General features: G+C 46.2%; 2 protein-coding genes across 2 annotated transcripts; one reads left to right on the forward strand and one right to left on the reverse strand.

Moving 5' to 3' along the window:
- Positions 1 to 2,044: 2,044 nt before the first annotated feature.
- LOC123067819 (probable L-type lectin-domain containing receptor kinase S.5) lies at positions 2,045 to 9,531 on the forward strand. Its single transcript, XM_044490444.1, has 2 exons — positions 2,045 to 3,278; positions 8,648 to 9,531. The coding sequence occupies exons 1-2, from the start codon at positions 2,045 to 2,047 to the stop codon at positions 9,529 to 9,531; spliced, it is 2,118 nt and encodes a 705-aa protein (XP_044346379.1).
- A 5,739-nt stretch (positions 9,532 to 15,270) lies between these two features.
- LOC123066343 (glutathione S-transferase 3) lies at positions 15,271 to 16,636 on the reverse strand. Its single transcript, XM_044489438.1, has 3 exons — positions 16,270 to 16,636; positions 16,129 to 16,177; positions 15,271 to 16,019 (listed from the first exon to the last, which is right to left on the reverse strand). Exons 1-3 carry the CDS (start codon positions 16,432 to 16,434, stop codon positions 15,559 to 15,561), a joined length of 675 nt encoding a protein of 224 aa, XP_044345373.1. The 5' UTR covers positions 16,435 to 16,636; the 3' UTR covers positions 15,271 to 15,558.
- Between the last annotated feature and the right edge of the window lie 3,266 nt (positions 16,637 to 19,902).

Here is a 19,902-nt window from a genome sequence, read left to right on the forward strand (position 1 = left end):
AAAAAAGTTTTCCCCTTACTTACCTATCAAAAAAAGTAATTTAACCACTTAATTTGGATGAATCTATGGTACACATGAGGTGAGGAGGAGGAGGAAGCCGAGACAAGCTTGGAGGAGGAGGTGGAGAGAATAAAGTAGGGAAAGTGAGTGTGTAGGTGGCTGTCCAAAATATCTAGCTGGTCTCATGTTACTAATGGTGCACCACCTACAAACGCGCCATTAGTAACCCTGGTTACTAATGGCGCACCAGCTAGTGATGCGCCATTAGTAGTTTTGCAAAAAAAAATTATAGTAGTGGCGCACTGTGTGGTTGGTGCGTCATTACTAGTTAAAACTAGTAATTGCGCACTGTGCCCTGGTGCGCCATTAGTATTTTTGGAAAAAAAATTTACTAGTGGCGCACGATGGGTCTGGCGCGCCATTAGTGTCTATCACGCTAATGGCGCACTAACACATGGTGCGCCACTGCTATATAGTAGTGGCGCACCACATGTCTGGTGCGCCATTAGTGTCCATATCATCTATAGCCCTTTTCCTAGTAGTGGAGCGCCCAAGGGGGTAGGGCGCGCCCTCCAGGTAGCCTCGGGACTTTTGTCCATCTCCGATGCGCCGTGGGCTTCTTCTGGTCCAAAAATAAGGTCCGTGAATTTTCAGGTCAATTGGACTCAGTTTGGTTTTCTTTTCTACGATACTCAAAAACAAGGGGAAAAAACTGGCACTAGGCTCTAGGTTAATAGGTTAGTCCCAAAAATTATATAAAATAGCATATAAATACATATAAAACATTCCAGATAAATAATATAATAGCATGGAACAATCACAAATTGTAGATACAATGGAGATGTATCAACACCCCCCCCCCCCCCCCCCCCCCCCCCAAGTCTTCCCTCTATAGTTTAGTATTCCCTACGTTCAAAAAAACTTGTTGTGGTTTGAACTAAAACCACGACAAGTATTTTGGAATGGAGGGAGTAGTAGTTAGCTGGTATTTGTTGTGTAGGATTAGGTGCAATCAGGCCTACTAGCATAAGTAGCATGGTTTTTTGCCGAGACATTTGAATTTTATTGTAGAATTTTCCTCCCGGTCTTGCTTAGATAGGAATAGGATAGGGTCTTTTGGTTTTCCATGAGTAATACGTGTACATTTACAGTATACCACGTAAGCATTTGTAAATTTGCAAATATTACATTGTACGAAAGTGTTTCCGTTGAAACTTAGAAATTGCAATGCAACTACATCAACTTTGGCTTGTGAATCAAAGAGTTAATTTGATCACCTCATCAAACAATTATTACGAGAGTATTTGGCGAATAGATATTCCACTTATAAATGTTGAGATTTTGCACAGTTCATTATTGCAGCAAGCCAATAACATTGCCATGTCTAGGCTAACATATCATAATGTCATGTGTCATACTCAGCGGGACGTATGATGGGATAGCGACTGTTTATTAAAAACACATGACTCACACTTACCCGATGGTGAAAGGTGGGAAGGAAAAGTGTGATCACCTTTGAATGGAATCTCTGATAAAAGACAACAATATAATACAGGTAGTCTAATTTGATGGAAAAATATATCAAATCCAATCGGACTTTGACTTTTTCCCGGACAATCAACAGGGTTGCAGCCAGCCCACTAGTATTGTCTCATTGGGTTCAGTTGACCCTACTGAAAGCTTGCACAACCTATATAAATCATTAGGTTTTATTGCTCATTGCTAGCCAATGAACCTCTTGCAATAGGATGAACCAATTGCTTCAATTGTCTGATTTCATCCCTTATAGTACTAGTTCTCCTATGATGCTACTGAATGAAGGTGAGCCCTGAGCCCATTCAAAGAGCTAGCGGCCGTGACCCTTGAACATTTCTAGATGCACTAGTGTGATTGATATATTTTCTATCATAGTCACACTACTCAGACTGCAATTGGGCTTCCCGTGGGCATTCTATCTCCACCCACTTATATATATGTCCTGTTCTAGTCGCATTGCTCCTGCAAGATGCCTACACAAGTATTCCCACATCCTGCATGTTTCGCCATGGCCGTGTTACTGTGCTCTGCACCTATGCCTTGCTTCATGGCGGGATCGTGCCAGAAGCGGGACGACATCATCTCCTACAGCTTCCCTTTCTTCCCCCATGATAGCATGCAGAACTTGGCGATTTTCGGGGACGCGAGTGTGATAGTGGCAAACCTCGTGCTCACTGTCGACAGAGACGGGATGAAGGGTGGAGCCGGTTCTGCCCTCCTCCTATCACCCATCAAGCTCTGGGGCGTCGACTCCGACGATGTGAAGCACGAGGCGTCCTTCAACACCTCCTTCACCATGAATATCTACAGGCGGCTGGGACAAGGCGGCGGCCTTGCGTTCGTCATCGTCCCCTCCCTCCACGGCCCTCCGCCTGGCAGCGAGGGTGGTTTCCTCGGTCTCACCAATACCACCTCAAAGTCCACCACTGCCTCGGGCAGCAGTTTCGTCGCCGTCGAGTTAGACACCTGGAAGGACGACTTCGATCCCGATGACAACCACATCGGGCTCAACATCGGCAGCGTCGTCTCCGACGTAGTCGTCTCGCTCTCCTCACTCCCGGTGCCCGACAACATCACCCTCGCACCGCTGATGGAGTCGGTGGATTACACCGTGTGGATCGATTACAACGGAGTCGGGCACCACATATGGGTGTACATGGCCGTCGATGGACTGCCCAAGCCTAACAAGGCCTACCTTGATGCGCACCTCAACATGAGCAGCAACATCCCGCAGCAAGCGTTCATTGGTTTCACGGCATCGACGGGGGAAGGCCACCACCTACATCGTATCCTGAGCTGGAACTTGACAGTCGAAAAGCTTCCCGATCACCGAGCCGTCCGACAACGGAAGATGGTACTGTCCGCTGTTCTTGGGTCAGCGGCCGCCACCGTCGTCATAATATCTGTCGCGGTCTTCTACTTCTACTTGAGGTACAAGGCCCTGAAGATGGAGCTGAAGCTGTCAGATGCTCTTCCGCGGCTTCCGGGAACGCCCAAGGAGTTCAAGTACGCCATGATCAGGAAAGCCACAAACAACTACGACGAGGCAAGGAAGCTAGGCAAAGGCGGGTTCGGCGCAGTGTACAGGGGAACGCTCCGCCTCCGGTCAGACAAGACGTGCCAGCTGGTGGACGTTGCTGTGAAAAAGGTCACACGTAATCGAGACCGCGGCTACGATGACTTCCTCGCCGAGGTCGACGTCATCAACCGGCTGCGCCACCGAAATGTCGTGCCGCTTGTTGGTATGTCGTCACCCCTCACCACTACATTAAATTTTACTAGTTCGATGATACCCTTGGCGTTGCTGCTAGAATTAGTTGCAATTTATTTTTATAATATTTAGTTATATGGGCATGACCATTATTATAAATCAATAACATAAGAAATAAAACTGAAAATACATATGATTATTGTATAACAAAAAAATATTGAATATAAGTTATATAAGATACATCCGTATCTAAACAAATCTAAGACAAGAATTTTGGGACGGGGGGAGTATAATTAAAACATTTGAGAATTTTTTCATGCATATATAGCTATATCCTGAGGTGAGCCTTTTTTAGGCTTGGTTGAATGTTAATGTAGTGTAACTGAGATAAATATGTTAATGGAGATCACCTTAGTTATATAGAATTAGGTCTATGTCACAACAATAATACCCCGGGTGAGATATTATCATAATACATAATTGAAATGAAATGTCGTTCTCTGTAGGTGACGTCATTCAAATTATACGTGACAACCTCTGTCATACAAGAAAAAACAAATGTACTCCCTCTGTTTCTAAATATTTGTCTTTCTAGAGATTTCAACAAGTGACTACATACGGAGCAAAATGAGTGAATCTACACTCTATAATATGTCTATATACATCCGTATGTGGTGGTTCATTTGAAATGTCTAAAAAGACAAATATTTAGGAACGGAGGGAGTACTTGAGATGTTGACTTTTCTTACTTGAAATATGGTAGAACGAATCATATAATGTATGGCAAGCGAAAAGTCACAATTACTCCCTTTTTTTGCGGGCAAGTCACAATTACTCATGATACTAGAGAATACCCCGCGCGTTGCAATGAGAATTGATTGATGAAAATTTAGATTGACAACATGAGAATCAAAATTTAAAATACATATATTATTTATATATTATTATTTATAGTTGTAACAATCTTTATTGAATATAAGTAGAAAAATCGTATGAAAAAACATTTTTCCGTGCATGGTTGAATGGTGTACTGGTCTTTTCTCATGTGTGATTTGCATATTGAGGTGGGTCTTATCCTATTTATAATTATATGGTGAGGTGACATGCTTGTATGTTCAGTTAAATAACTTGATGCGGATGACTCTCATAGGTATATAGGATTAGGTGATGAGATCGTTACTTTATAAACAAACTAGCCATTGATACACTCAGTTTTAGCTTCTTAGTTTCCACACACTAGCTGGCTCCAAGAGGCTAACTACCATTACCATCACCGAATGGCAATGATTTAGTTCTTTGTCAAATTATGATGTCTATCCTCGGTATGGATAACATTTACGGTAGTGAAATACAAAAGTTTTTGAGAAATGATGTAATGCTTGTGTTGGAGAATTCAAAACACTTAAGAGTTAATTTCTAATTTTGGAATTGGGCAACACATGGACTGTAGATTTGCCGCCTTATATGAAGCAACTTCTTTATTATGAAAAATACGATCTTCAGGTCACATATGGGCAAGATTAATTTGTATAATTGACCGATCACAGTTCAGATTACTTTGCAGTGTTTTCAGTAACACAAATTAGGGCAAATAAAAAATGATGTCAAAAAGTGGCGTACTATAGTATTGATAAGGGTCTACTCATGCCACTGAATTTGGATCACACAATTTTGCCTCCCAAAAGGAAATAAATGTACTGCAAACAGAACATATATATACGTGTGCAAAAACTTCTTTATTAAAAAGATCATACATTCACTTGTGTGCATATTTACGATAAAGGGTTCCCCCGCTTTATATTACAAAGCAAACACCCGATACATTCAGCTCGCTGGGGCCGCAGCACAGATAAGCCCAAAAGAAAAACAAGAAGAAGAAAGAGATATAAATGCCGACACCAGCAGATCAACGAAGAAAGGAAGTCCGGCAACCGCTGCACCCTCCGAAGAAGTACCACCACGCTCCCAGCATCCCGAAGCGCCGCGCCCCAAGCAACACCTTCAAGAAGGAATGCGACGACGCCACCGTTGTTGCCCGAATAAGTTCTAGGGTTTCCCCGGTACGCGAGGGATAGTGGGGAAGGGGTATACCCGATGCCCCTCAGGAAGGTCCGACGGCACCCGCAGGCGTCATCGCATCGGTGTCGGCCAGGCCGACAGGGGTTTCTCCCGACCCAGAACCACCACCACCACCTCAGGCATTTCGAAATGCACCACCTCCTTGGCCACCCACCAGCTAGTGCCACTACGATTACCGGACAACCCTCACCGCTTCACTGGAGCTGTCAACACGAGACTTGGAGAGGAAGAGGGGACACCAACTACGGGAGCGACCACAACTCGACCGGATGGAGGGGACAGCCTCCACCGCCACAGCGGAGCCGACCGGACGTGGCGACGAGGACTTACCGGGCCTCAATGGCCCGGCCGGGCCCACGTGGATCCGGACAGTCCTGTCACCATGCTGCAGCAGGCCGGCCAACGAAGTCCTCACCGCCCGAGACCGCCGCCAGCACGCCACCACCAAGGAACGTCGCCGCCGAGCACCAAGCCACCGGCCCGCCCCAACCCAGATGGGCCCAAATGGGCCCAGATCTAGGCTGGGCGGGCGCCGCCAGCCACAGTGCCACCGGGCCGCACCACCGCGTCGAGAGCCATCGGGCCCGCGGCACCACCACCGACGGGCCGCACCGATGCCGGCCGAGGAGCACCGCCGCCAGCCACCACCGTCCGAGCAGGAGGGAGCCGCGCGCGGGGAAGGGCAGGCCCGCCGCCGCCAGCACCACGCGGCCAAGGCCCGGCGGCGCTCGCCGACGGCGGCTGGAAGGAGCGCTTGAGAGGAGCGGTGGAGATGCCCCCAGTTGCCTCGCTCGGGGAGGCGACCCAGGGGTACGGGGAAGGAAGGGGAGGGGTAGGGGAGCGGGCTCCGGCTAGCGGCGTGGACGGGCTCCGGCCGCGGCGACGGCCCCGCGCGGGGGAGCCGCCGGCGGCGGCGAGGGAACCCTAGGAGGGGGCGGGTCGCGAGAGCGGGCAGGTCGCGAGAGCGGGCGGGTTTCGTCGACAACGACCAGCCACCAACTTTTCACTCCTTCAGAGTGCAGTTGTGTGCATATTCGATGTCTTGGTTAGCTCTTGATATTGTGTTGGTGCAGATGCCAGGAGTAATGGGTGTTTTTCTTGATATTAATATATATTCCTTATTGGCCAAATATTTACACTATCAAAAAAGCGTAACACGGTGTAAAAGTTATCATAATATAGTGTCCAATTTTTTTTATTGGGCACATGGCACATATCACGTGCTGAGGAATTTCGAAACTACTCGCTGGCCTTGCACCTAGCTTACAAATATTAAAATTATAATTCCAATAAAATTCAACAAAAATGCACAGCGATATACAACATACATCAGTCTCCCAGAGAAAGTAGTACTAGGATTTTGGAAGGTGCTTTTTAGTATTACACTAGGCATTCACTAGAAAACAATAAGGAAAACTCACCGAACTCTGCCTCAATTGATCCACAAAATCATCTTTCATTTCACAATGGCAAGTCTAGTAAAGAATCATACAAATTGAATTATTCAGGGTTAAGACAATCAATGCACAATAGATATGACATGATGTGTTCATGATGGTCGTAGCGCAAGTCAGTGGTTTGTGATAGAGTGCGGAAACCCGAGACAAATCCTATTAGTAGACCGCAACCCATAATGGTTCAACAAAGACCATGCTACCATCTCTCCATACAGATCTAATGCGCAGTCTTGTAGATAATTAATCTACAAGAATTTGGAAACCTGAACTTTGCTAAAAATGCTCATGGCGACAATTCCAAATTGCCCAACATGAATGGCATAACCCCATCGGGATTTGGACCCTAAGAGCGTCTAAAGCCGCATAAACCCGCCTCAAACGCCCGAGCGGACGGTCCGGTCAGTGAACGGTAAAAAAAGAACCCAGAAGGGCGCCTCAAACGTCTGGGCTGACCGGCACCCCTCATATCCAGCCCAAATACGGGGCGGATATGGGGAGTCCCGGGCACGTCCGCTATGTCGGACTGACGATGGGGTCCCACAGGAAAACACTCTGAAACCCGATGGGTCCGAAACGCATCTCTTCTGTTGGCGTGTGGCGCCGTTCCAGCGGGCTGCGTAATGCCCTAGCCCGGCTATTTAAGCGGACTGATAGGCACTGAAACCCTACCCTTCCACATTTCCCCCTCTTGTCTGCCGTTGCCACCACTTTCCAATCGCCATCCACCACCACTAGTAGACATGCCCCCAGGCAGCCGGGTAAGGAGCTAGCCATATCTAACGCCAGAGCGCCGGCTGCAGCTCCTTGAGCAGACCCGCGCAAGGCGCAAAGCCCGGATCATGTCGGGGCTACATCCGGACGCGGTGGATCCGGAGGAGGACTTGGAGAAGGAGGTCGAAGTGGAGGAGGACCGGGAGGGCGTGGAGCAGGAGGAGGAACTGGAGGAGGAGCATGAGAAGGATGCTGGGGATGCGGATTTGCGGGCGGTCCTCGATTCCCTTCGGTCGGAATCAGCAGCGGAGGCGAAGCGCTGTCATCTGTGGGAGGCGGAGGCGGAGCAGCAGGCTGACGTCGATCAGATGCTCACTTATATGGATGAGGAGGAGGAGCTGGAGCCCTACTACACACCCATCTACCCCATGCTCGGCATCAACACCATGGACATCTTCGATGACGAAACGTAGTTAGGCTAGCGCGATATGCATAGCACGTAGGATTTCTTTTGCATGTTTTGTAAGGATTTATGGGATGAAATATGAGGTACTCGAATGCATAGCACCAAGTATGAGGTGTGACCCGTTAGTGCCGACGGACGCGCCCGGTCGCGTCCGGGGGCGTTTGAGGGCCCGGATTTGCCAACAAGTCCTGTTGTAGATGCTCTAAGCTTTTGCTACATCCCACCTATCCAGTTTTCTAAACATATACTTCTGCATAGTACTCCCTCCGTCCCTAAACGCTCTTATATTATGGACCGGAGGGAGTAGTAAACTTATATCATCATAAATAGTGCATCAGGTTTTTCTTTTGGGGGGTCGATAGTGTACCGGGTAATTGTGGCAGAAGGACATGACAGACACAAGTGGTGTATTGTTTCGTATTTCTCACAATAACAACATTTCTTACTGCCATGCCATTTGTACTTCGATTTGTTTTTTGAATTTTTAACAGAACGTTGAGTTTTAAAATGTTTTTTCTTTGAAAAACATGACCCTCACTAAGCAAGTCAGTATACGTACATCTGACTGAGACGAAACCAAAACCAAAAGCCATGTTGTCCATTTATTGAGTGATTTCCTGTCGGAAGACACTAGGCGTTCACATAGTTCTAACATTACTTGTGTGGCTGGCAAATATGATATTTCAGGTTGGTGTTATGAGAAAGGGGAGCTCCTGCTTATATACGAGTATATGCCCAATGGTAGCCTGGACCAGTACCTCTTTGAGGAAAACCCTCGGCTCCAGCGGCCCATCTTAGGATGGAATACCCGGTACGACATCATCATGGATGTAGCCGTAGGGCTCCACTACGTGCATCACGAGCACGAACACATGGTGATCCACCGCGACATAAAAGCGAGCAACATCATGCTTGACTCTTCCTTTCATGGCCGCCTCGGTGACTTTGGCCTTGCACGCATCGTCAGTTTGAACAAGAACTCCTACACAGATGTGGGTGTCGCTGGCACCTGGGGCTTCATCGCGCCGGAGTACTCAGTCTGCCACAAGGCCACTCGCAAGACTGACGTCTATGCCTTTGGGGTGCTAGTCCTCGAGATTATCACCGGGGAACGGGCACTTGCTGGGAACCATGACCATGAGACGCTTCAACCGCTCACTGACTGGGTCTGGTGGGTTCACCGGGAGGGAAGGTTGCTCCATGCAGTGGACGACAAAGTCACTTCCACGCAAGAGTTTGATCGCAATGATGCTACTCGCTTGTTGCTTCTTGGACTGGCATGTAGCAACCCAAACCCATCTGACCGACCAAGCATGGCCGAGATAGTGCAAGTGATAGCCAAATCGGTGCCGCCACCAGACGTACCGCTTGTGAAACCTACATTCGTCTGGCCACCTGAAGGCGGGATCCCCATGGAATTTGACGACATGATGGCAACGAGCAACCTCGACTGGGAGGACATGTCTAGCAATGAAGCCCTTGGGGCTAGCGTACCATCAGAGGTGAATAGGCGCAACGCTCGGGTTGGGCATTCAAACACAGCTGGATCAGCTGAGGAGTATTATGTGTAGTCGTGTAAGTTGATTGTTGTGGTAAATCTTGTGACAGGTCAAACTTAAAAGGAGGGACAGAAACCCTGACTGTTGTTGCTCTTGCTTGATTAAATGTTCGAGAGACTTTCTTGTACCAAAGTATTTGCAATTAGTGGTTTGATTTGGTTCTACTTCGAAGGCCGGTGATTTGGTTTCTTCTAGCTTCATGCATGGTTGGAATGTGAAGGAAATATGCCCTAGAGGCAATAATAAAGGTATTATTTATTTCCTTATTTCATGATAAATGTTTATTATTCATGCTAGAATTGTATAACCAGAAACTTACTACATGTGTGAATACATAGACATACATAGTATCCCTAGTATGCCTCTACTTGACTAGCTCGTTAATCAAAGATGGTTATGTTTCCTAACCATAGACATGTGTTGTCATATGATGAACGGGATCACATCATTAGGAGAATGACGTGATGGACAAGACCCATCCGTTAGCTTAGCATTATGATCGTTATAGTTTCATTGCTATTGCTTAATTCATGACTTATACATGTTCCTCAGACTATGAGATTATGCAACTCCCGAATACCGGAGGAACGCCTTGTGTGCTATCAAACGTGTAGGACCTTGAAGTATGTCTAGAGGGGGGGGCTGATTAGACTACTTGACCAATTAAAAACTTAACATTTTCCCAATTTTAGACTTTGGCAGATTTTAGCTATCTTTGCACAAGTCAAGCAATCTTCACACAATTCAAGCAAACATGCAAAGAGTATATGAGCAGCGGAAATTAAAGCATGCAACTTTCAAGAATGTAAAGGGAAGGGTTTGGAGAATTCAAACGCAATTGGAGACACGAATATTTTTATCGTGGTTCCGATAGGTGGTGCTATCGTACATCCACGTTGATGGAGACTTCAACCCACAAAGGGTAACGGTTGCGCGAGTCCACGGAGGGCTCCACCCAAGAAGGGTCCACGAAGAAGCAACCTTGTCTATCCCACCATGGCCGTCGACTACGAAGGACTTGCCTCACTAGCGGTAGATCTTCACGAAGTAGGCGATCTCCTTGCCCTTACAAACTCCTTGGTTCAACTCCACAATCTTGTCGGAGGCTCCCAAGTGACACCTAGCCAATCTAGGAGACACCACTCTCCAAAAAGTAACAAATGGTGCGTTGATGATGAACTCCTTGATCTTGTGTTTCAAATGATAGTCTCCCCAACACTCAACTCTCTCTCATAGGATTTGGATCTGGTGGAAAGCGGATTTGAGTGGAAAGCAACTTGGGGAAGGCTAGAGATCAACATTCATATGGTAGGAATGGAATATCTTGGCCTCAACACATGAGTAGGTAGTTCTCTCTCAGAAATGGTAAGTTAGAAGTGTAGGTTTGTTCTGATGGCTCTCTCCACGAATGAAGAGGAGGTGGAGGGGTATATATAGCCTCCACTCAAAATCTAACTGTTACACACAATTTACCAATTTCGGTGGGACCGAATCAACAAACTCGGTCGGACCGATTTAGTAAACCTAGTGGCCGTTAGTGATTTCGGTGGGACCGACATGCAACTCGGTGGGACCGATATGGTTAGGGTTAGGGCATAACATAATCTCGGTGAGACCGATTACACAAACTCGGTGAGACCGATTTTGGTAATTAGCTAACCAGAGAGTTGGTCAGGTAAACTCGGTGGGACCGATTCGCTCTTTTCGGTGAGACCGAAATGTTACGAAAGGGAAAGAGAGAGTTTACATTGCAATCTCGGTGGGACCGATCGCTCACTTCGGTTAGACCGAAATGTTACGAAGGGAAACAGAGAGATTACAATCCCATCTCGGTGAGACCGAGATCCCTATCGGTGAGACCGATTTGCCTAGGGTTTGTGGCAGTGGCTATGACATTTGAACTCGGTGGCGCCGGATAGAAAGAATCGGTGGGACCGATTTTGACTTTAGGTTTAGGTCATATGTGGATATGAGAAACTAGTTGAGGGTTTTTGGAGCATATCACTAAGCACTTGAAGCAAGAGGCTCATTAAGCAACACCTCATCCCTCCTTGATAGTATTGGCTTTTCCTATAGACTCAATGTGATCTTGGATCACTAAAATATAAAATATAGAGTCTTGAGCTTTTGAGCTTGAGCCAATCCTTTTGTCCTTAATATTTTGAGGGATCCACTTTCATCATCCATGCCATGCCATTCATTAAGCGTTCCTGAAATATTTGTCTTGGAATAGTATTAGCTCAATGAGCTATATGTTGATATGAATTACCAAAACCACCTAGGGATAGTTGCACTTTCAAAACGTCACAACGTAACTGGGTGATTATAAATATGCTCTATAGGTGTCTCCGAAGGTGTTTGTTGAGTTGTCATAGATCGAGATTAGGATTTGTCACTCCGTGTTTCGGAGAGGTATCTCTGGGCCCTCTCGGTAATGCTCATCACTATAAGCCTTGCAAGCAATGTGACTAATGAGTTAGTTGCGGGATGAAGTATTACGGAACGAGTAAAAAGACTTTCCGGTAACGAGATTAAACTAGGTATGATGATACCAACGACCGAATCTTGGGCCAGTAACATACCGATGACAAAGGGAACAACGTATGTTGTTATGCGGTTTGACCGATAAAGATCTTCGTAGAATATGTAGGAGCCAATATGAGCATCCAGGTTCCGCTATTGGTTATTGACCAGAGATATGTCTCGATCATTTCTACATAGTTCTCAAACCCGTAGGGTCCGCAAGCTTAACATTCGATGATGATTCGTATTGTGAGTTATGTGTTTTGATGACCGAAGTTTGTTCGGAGTCCCGGATGAGATCATGGACGTGATGAGGAGTCTCGAAATGGTCGAGACATAAATATTGATATATTTGAAGGCTATATTCGGACATCAGAAAGGTTCCGAGTGATTCGGGTATTTTTCGGAGTACCGGGAGTTACGGGAATTCACCGGTAGAAGTAATGGGCCTTATTGGGCCATACGGGAAAGGAGGAGGCAGGCCAAAGGGGAGGTGACGCCCCCCCCCCCCCCCGCCCCATGGGTCCGAATTGGACTAGGGGAAGGGGGCGGTGCCTGCCTTGCCCTTTCCTACTCCCTCTCTCTTTCCCTCTTTCCTTCTCCCCTACTCCGAAAAGGAAAAGGATTCCTACTAGGACTTGGAAGTCCTAGTAGGACTCCATACTCTTGGCGCGCCCCCCTAGGGCCGGCCTCCTCCTCCTCTCCCTCCTTTATATATGGGGGCAGGGGGCACCCTAGAACACATAAGTTTCTCTTAACCGTGTGTAGTGCCCCCTCCACAGTTACACACCTCGATCATACCATCGTAGTGCTTAGGCGAAGCCCTGCACCGATAACATCATCATCACTGTCGCCACACCGTCGTGCTGACGGAACTCACCCTCGTCCTCAACTGGATCAGGAGCACAAGGGACGTCATCGAGCTGAACGTGTGCTGAACGCGGAGGTGCCGTACGTTCGGTACTTGGCCGGTTGGATCGCGAAGAAGTTCGGCTACATCAACCGTGTTATTGAAACGCTTCCGCTTTCGGTCTACGAGGGTAAGTGGGCACACTCTCCCCTCTCGTTGCTATGCATCTCCTAGATAGATCTTGCGTGATCGTTGGAATTTTTTTGAAATTACTGCGTTCCCCATCAGAATGTATAGTGAAAAGAAAAGCTCCACGGTTTGTGTTGGTGTTCATAACAAGTAGGCTTGTAGCCTACCTTGAGGGCCTAACCCTGGGTAAATCCTCTTTATGTTGGTTGCAAGTTTCATTGGTTAGATCCTTGTGCCCCCCACAATTCCATTTTCATAATTTCTTTTGCCCTAGTATTCCACAAAATATCAAAAACATATAAATGAAGTTCCTAAAAATATTTGCAGTATTTGTAGTCGGTGTGAATGCATGTGTTGTCAACTAGGTGTACCTAATTGCTCTGTTCATTCCTGAAAAGAGAGCTGCAGCATGGAGACAAACGAAAGCAGAGGAAATGTTAGGCGGAAGTTCCTTGTTGTTAGTGATTTCTTTGGATATGCAAATATGATTTTAACCATGGTTAGTATATTTTATAACTCATTGAATATTCAAGTGATGACTTGTACTTTACAAGGATTTTGATTTCTTGCTGACTTGTACTTTGCAAATTGCAATGCTTTGATTTGTAGGTCAGTGCTTCTTGTAAAAGAAAAGATGCATTATTACAGAAGCATAATGAAAAGATTGTGTGACAATTAGAAAATGGGGAGATTCTTAAAGGAAGAGGCAAACATCAAGAGACAACTTTAGCAAGACCTGGTGACACGTGATGGGTATCTCACCATAGGACATTGGTTCGGCTTTATCAAATGTGGGATTCGGTGATTCAAGTGCTACATGCTATTTCTCATGATGGGAAGTATGCGGATGATAGAGGAAAAACATCAGGTTTGATGAAATGTATGGAGGTCTTTGAATTTGTTCTGATCTTACATTTGATGCTTAAAGTGCTTGGTTTGACTTGTCACAAGCATTGCAACAAAAGGATCAAAACATAGTAAGTGCAATGAACATGATTGTGTCTGTTAAAAGTTTATTGCAACAGCTAAGGGATGACGGATGGGAGGCACTTTTGGCGGCTGCCACTTCATTTTATATTAAAAGGGAGATACCAGTTCCTAGTATGGATGAGAATATACCAGCAAGGGGTTACCCAAGGAGTTCCTGCAAAATGGTTAGTTGCTTCCATCACTACAAAGTTGAAATATTCAATGAGGTTCTTGACAGAAACATAGCTGAGATGAATAACCGGTTCAGTGAAACTTCAACAAGGTTATTGATATGCATTGCTAGTCTAGATCCTAGAGACTCATTTAGCAGGTTTAATCATGAGAACTTACTTGAGCTTACATCTATGTACTCAGTCGAGTTCGATCCACAAGAACAATATCATTTGGATGGTCAGCTCAAGATATACATTGATATGATGAAAAGGTCTGATGTTTTTGAGTTGTGGCAGTCTCGCTAATCTTGCTCTCAAGTTGGTTGAAACTAAGGAACATTTACACTTTCCTTTGGTTTACCGGCTCATCACACTTTCTTTGACTTTGCTAGTAACGACGACATCTATTAAAAGAGTTTTCTCAACCATGAATATCATTAAGACAGATTTGAGAAATAAGATATCTGATGATTGGTTGAATGATATGATGATATGCTATGTAGAGCGAGATATATTTGCTGGAATTGATGACAAGAAGATCATAGAACATTTTCACAGCTTGAGAGACCGTAGAGGCCATCTACCAAACCCTCCGCGTATACTTACGACTTAGGGTAAATACTTTTGTTATCTCTTTCAAACTATTTGCTTACTTGTTCCAATACATGTATTGATATCAGCTTGTTCACCTGTTGTAGGTATCTATTAGTCATGGAGTTGGACATTTTAGGCCATGGAATGAATTATTCAAGCAGCGGGAGTCCAAGTTAGTAGTTATGTGTGACGTTTATGTTATATTTTGTGATTTTAGGTGGTTACAACCTAGTTCTCGAGAATCTTGAACTGTTCTGAATCATTGGTTATGTAAATTTTCGAGTGCATCTAGCTTCATATTTGAATTTTATGAGATTTGGTTCAGTGGACTTGCATTCGTCAATCAATTTTTTTGTACCTTCAATGTTTCGCCTCGGCTAAGTTCAATTCCTGGATCCGCCACTGGGCGGAACCTGTCTGATAGCTGCGAAGCCGTCTCCAAAAATCGCTATATAAACTTGCCCACTAGTACTGGGCATAATTCGCTTTGGTCGTGTCAAACAATTTCTTTTACAAATTGGCGTACAGGAATTCCTGATGAATTTTACAGACATAATGCAGAAGCCATCGCATTGCCTTGCCAAACAAAGGATTTGAATTACTCGTTCATAGCCGGCCATGATCAGTTGTTCATGTCAGACCAGTATGTCACTCACATCGACAACATTCCTGGGGAATTCGATCATCTGCTCCTGCTAAAAACATTATAGACCTTTATTTCTGGGGCTGCCACCGGCGCCCTCAAGCCGGCGGCAGGGGGAGCGCGGCCACGGTCTTCTTCCAGGCGGGGCGGGCGGAGATGTCGTCCCACCACGCCTGCACGTGCGGCCTGGCCGCGACCAGCTCCGCCGCCCGGGGCGTCCGGCTCATGACGAACAGCTGCGCCATGTGGTTCACATCGGCGAGCGTGAACGCGTCGCCGGCGAGGTACCTGTTCCCGGCGGCGAGGTGCGCGTCGTAGACGTCGAGCACGTCGGCCACCTTGCGGGCGAGCCCGTCCACCACGGCCGGGTCGGGCGGCGCGCCGCCCGGCAGCCGGGGTCTGACGCGGAGCTCGTACACCAGGTCGGCCACGGCCGGGTAGAAGTGGTGCGACTCCACCTCCAGCCACACCTCCAGCTTCGCCGACGGCGTCGCCGGCAGCAGGTCCGTGCCCGAGGACCGGTACTTGGCCGCGATGTACCTACTTATGGCGCGAGACTCTGCACGCGATCCCCAAATCAGAGCAAATTCGTGCAGTTGATTAGCCGAAAATGTTGCCAACTAACTCCGGCGAGTCTGAAAATCTGGATTTTTTTGGGGTGGGCGTACCGAAGAGGATGTCGTCGCCGTCCTGGAACGCCGGGACCTGGCCCAAGGGCTGCACGGCGCATGGAAACGAGGTAAAAATTAGTGAACGATCGCATCGGCTGATGATCAGTAGCTGGGAAGTGCGTGGGCGGGCGTACGTACGTTGATGGCGAGGAAGTCGGGCGCCTTGGTGTCGTCGACGACGACGAGCTCGTAGTCGAGCCCCTTCTCGTTGAGCAGCGCCGCGATGCGCACCGAGTTGGACGACAGCGCGTACCCGTACAGCTTCCTTGTGCTCACCGCAGCCGCCGCCGCCGGCTCAGCCATGGCGCCTGACACGATGTGGCGACCGGCGATATCGACCGAAGACCGGAAGAGCTGCGCCGTCTGCGGATCGAGCGCGGTAGGTGGCTTGCCGAGCAGACACCGATCGCACCCCACCTAACGCTCAATCAACTGATTGGTTGGGTCTGCTCTGCTCTGCTCTGCAGGTGGCGCTAGTACTAGCAAGGAAGCAAGCGCACTTGGTTAATTGTTAATTCCTCAAAGTCGTCCCACGTAACGTGACAATCCATCCGCCCGGACAAATGTTATTTTCTTAACACAGTACAGAAGCTCATACATAAGTATATACACTCACTCCTATAAACACACACCTGCACATCTGTCTCCTTCCACTGAACGCACATCAATGAAAGGCCTGAAATATATCCAGAAAAATGTGAATACTAATGCCAAGTCCAGTGCTTGAATCTTGACGGCTGGGGATACCGCTCCTCCTGAACAACCAACCACAGGTTGGTTCGCCATTCGGATAAATGCTATGAGGGCGTGTGCATAGTTTGGAAAACCGGTGGTCCAACCGAAAAATCGAAACCGCCTATCCGTCGGGATTTTAAGCAACTAGATGGGTAAATATCAAATTAATTCGGTGGTTTTCTGCGAAAATCGGAATAAAATCAGGATTTGACCAACTATTAGTACTATATTAGGACAATGGTCGTTTGTTGCAACGAATATAAATATCCTAGCACATTAGCCTGTGATTTACCTGCCGATTGTATAAATAAATATTTATCAAATCATATAGTAAATTAAATTATAATTGATTCATCAGTTAAGTAAATTAAGGTGATTGATTATCGTACAGGAAAGGTGGACGAAGGGATGGTGGGACGAAAACAGACACATGAAACCTAATAGAGAAGATTAACTTAATACTAACTAACTAATTGTTTGTGAATTGCAATGGGTGCACATAGTGGCTCAACAATAATTATATCTGACACATGTTTTACACACATCATGTTCTAGATTTTGATAATATTCAATTTGATTTACATATGTGTAAGAAATGCAAGGAAAATTTTAATTTAGTTGATGATTTGGTAATATTTGACTTGATTTGGGTATTCTTTTATTTTTTGCGGGTGATTTGATTTGGTTATTCGTAAGTGAAGGAAAGAAGAATTTCGATTTAGTTGTGATTTTGGGAAAATTTATTTTGACTTGTTGAATTAATGCAGAAACTGATTTTGAAAAAGTATCAATTCGGTTTAGATTATTTCAAGTTACTCTATTTATGTTGGTTTTAATTTTATGCAGCATCAATTGAGAGTATCAAAAAAATCAATAGAAAACCAAGACGAGAGGGGGTCATGGGAATGTAAAAACAAGGAGGGGGTGACGATCGTTACTCAATATTTTGTTATTTTATTATTAGAAACCAGCAAATGAACCGGTGAACAGACAGATGAAAACCTAAACCAGCAGGGTCATTGGTTTGTTTTTTTAAACCATGGGCGTGTTGTATGTCTCAGTTGAGGCCTCCGTTGGTATGTAAAAATCCTGTAGGAAATTCATAGGATAGGATTTTAAAAGAAAAGTTTCCTATGTAGCTGTTTGATTTATAGGAATGGATACCTATTTCTTTGTAGAATAAGAACCAATCCTTCATATTTTAAAAACCAAAAAACATTTGCCTAGACTCAATAATTTTTTTCTATACTATGCATCACATGACATCTCTTTCCTATAAACCAAACAGCGGCCACAGGTGCGGCGGGAGGAGGTATGATCCTGCGGGATGACAGAGGCGAGATCATCTACAACGCATGTAGGGAACTACGTACATGCGACAACGCTTTAGAGGCGGAGCTAGCAGCGTGCAGAGAAGGCTTGGAGCTGGCCTTGCACCGATCTAACCTACCTATTCTGGTTGAGTTGGATAGCGCGGAGGCGGTGTCGATGATTACAGCGCGCGAGATGGATAGATCGTCACATCGTGCACTTATAGAGGAGATTCGTAGGTTGGCTGGAAACGATGCTAGGGAGATCTCTTTTACTCTTTGTAGCCGTCTGCAGAACGGGATTAGTCATGAGTTGGCCGCCTATGGCCGTAGAACTCCGCGCACAGCAGTCTGGCTTACTGCCGGGATGGACTTTGTTGTAAACCTGGCTCTCGCTGAGAAGCCTCCTTGAGTAATGAGAACTTCTTTTTCCCTGCAAAAAAAAAGACATCCCTTTCCTTATAGAAATTGAGATGCATGTCATCTTATTTTCTATGATTTTCTTATTCGATGGTATTCATATCCTACGAACCAAATGAGGGGAACAAACCCCCGACTCTCCTCGTGGTCTGCACTCTGTACTCCATGGTCCATCCACGCACACGCTCGTCATGCCACGCGCCCGATCGCATGAGATGGCCAGATCGGGGTCCTGCCTGGTGCGAGTGCATATCTGGTGATACGGTGGGTGATATGATCCCATGATACCGAACCATGTTGGCCGTTGGATCTGTACTAGAGGCACAGGATTGAGCAGCACCAGTTCGCATTGGAAAGTATGCCAAAGACCCCCCTGGGTTATTCTATAATTCACGAAGGAAGTGCAATCACTCTGTTTTGTTCCCTCTTCTTCGATACGATTCGTTCCCCACCGCCGCCGCCTAGATCAAGTCAACCATGGGAAAATCCCACCGCAGCCGCCAACTATGGGACTAGTCCCACCGTCGTGGGATGTGGCGTCCCGCCACCGCCGGTTTCCATAGCCGGTGTATCTCTGCCGGCAGTTGTGCCGGTCCTAGCGGTCAAAGCTCAACCCGCATCCTTCAATTGTGGTGTTGCCTCCAATGGCACGGCGGCCGCAGACTTGCCCCACTCCAAGTTTGACCGTGGCCCGTTCCTAAGGAAATGCAACACAGATCTGAGAAGTCAACCTGGTTTGTTCATTCTCTAATCTCATAGCGTTCGGGCAAAACATCTAATTTTTGGAATATAATATTGTCTTGTGAAATTTTCTCCACAACGTAGTCCTTAATGATTGTAGAAGGCTGCCATGAATGACTCTGCAAATGTCTTGGTGTATTTGGATTCACACTAGCAAAAAAAAGGTTCTAAAATATGCATATTTTGCGGTGACAATCTGCAAGTAAAAAAACAGTACCTATCTCGCAATCCTAATAGGTTGTCACTAAGCCATTGATTTACAGAACTAATGTACGTCACAAAGCTTTCTTCATTATCATGGTGCAAGTTAGTGCCATCTCAATTTTCTGTCACTCCTGCATGTAACGTGAGATGTGTGTTAGTGTTATAGCTGATTGCCAGAATAGTTAAGCTTCACTTTTTTTTATATGTTCAAGCGGTGTTACCAACTGATATCTAAATAATTTTTTGTATATTTCAGTTGCGCCAAGTAGCCCATGATGCAGTCGACGGAGAGCATTGGTCAGAGCTGATCGACTACTCCAATTGTGCTTGAAGATGATGCCAATAGCATTTCACGGTACAT

The sequence above is a fragment of the Triticum aestivum genome, chromosome 3B (assembly GCF_018294505.1).
Source record: "Triticum aestivum cultivar Chinese Spring chromosome 3B, IWGSC CS RefSeq v2.1, whole genome shotgun sequence".
In the NCBI taxonomy this organism is placed as follows: Eukaryota; Viridiplantae; Streptophyta; class Magnoliopsida; order Poales; family Poaceae; genus Triticum; species Triticum aestivum.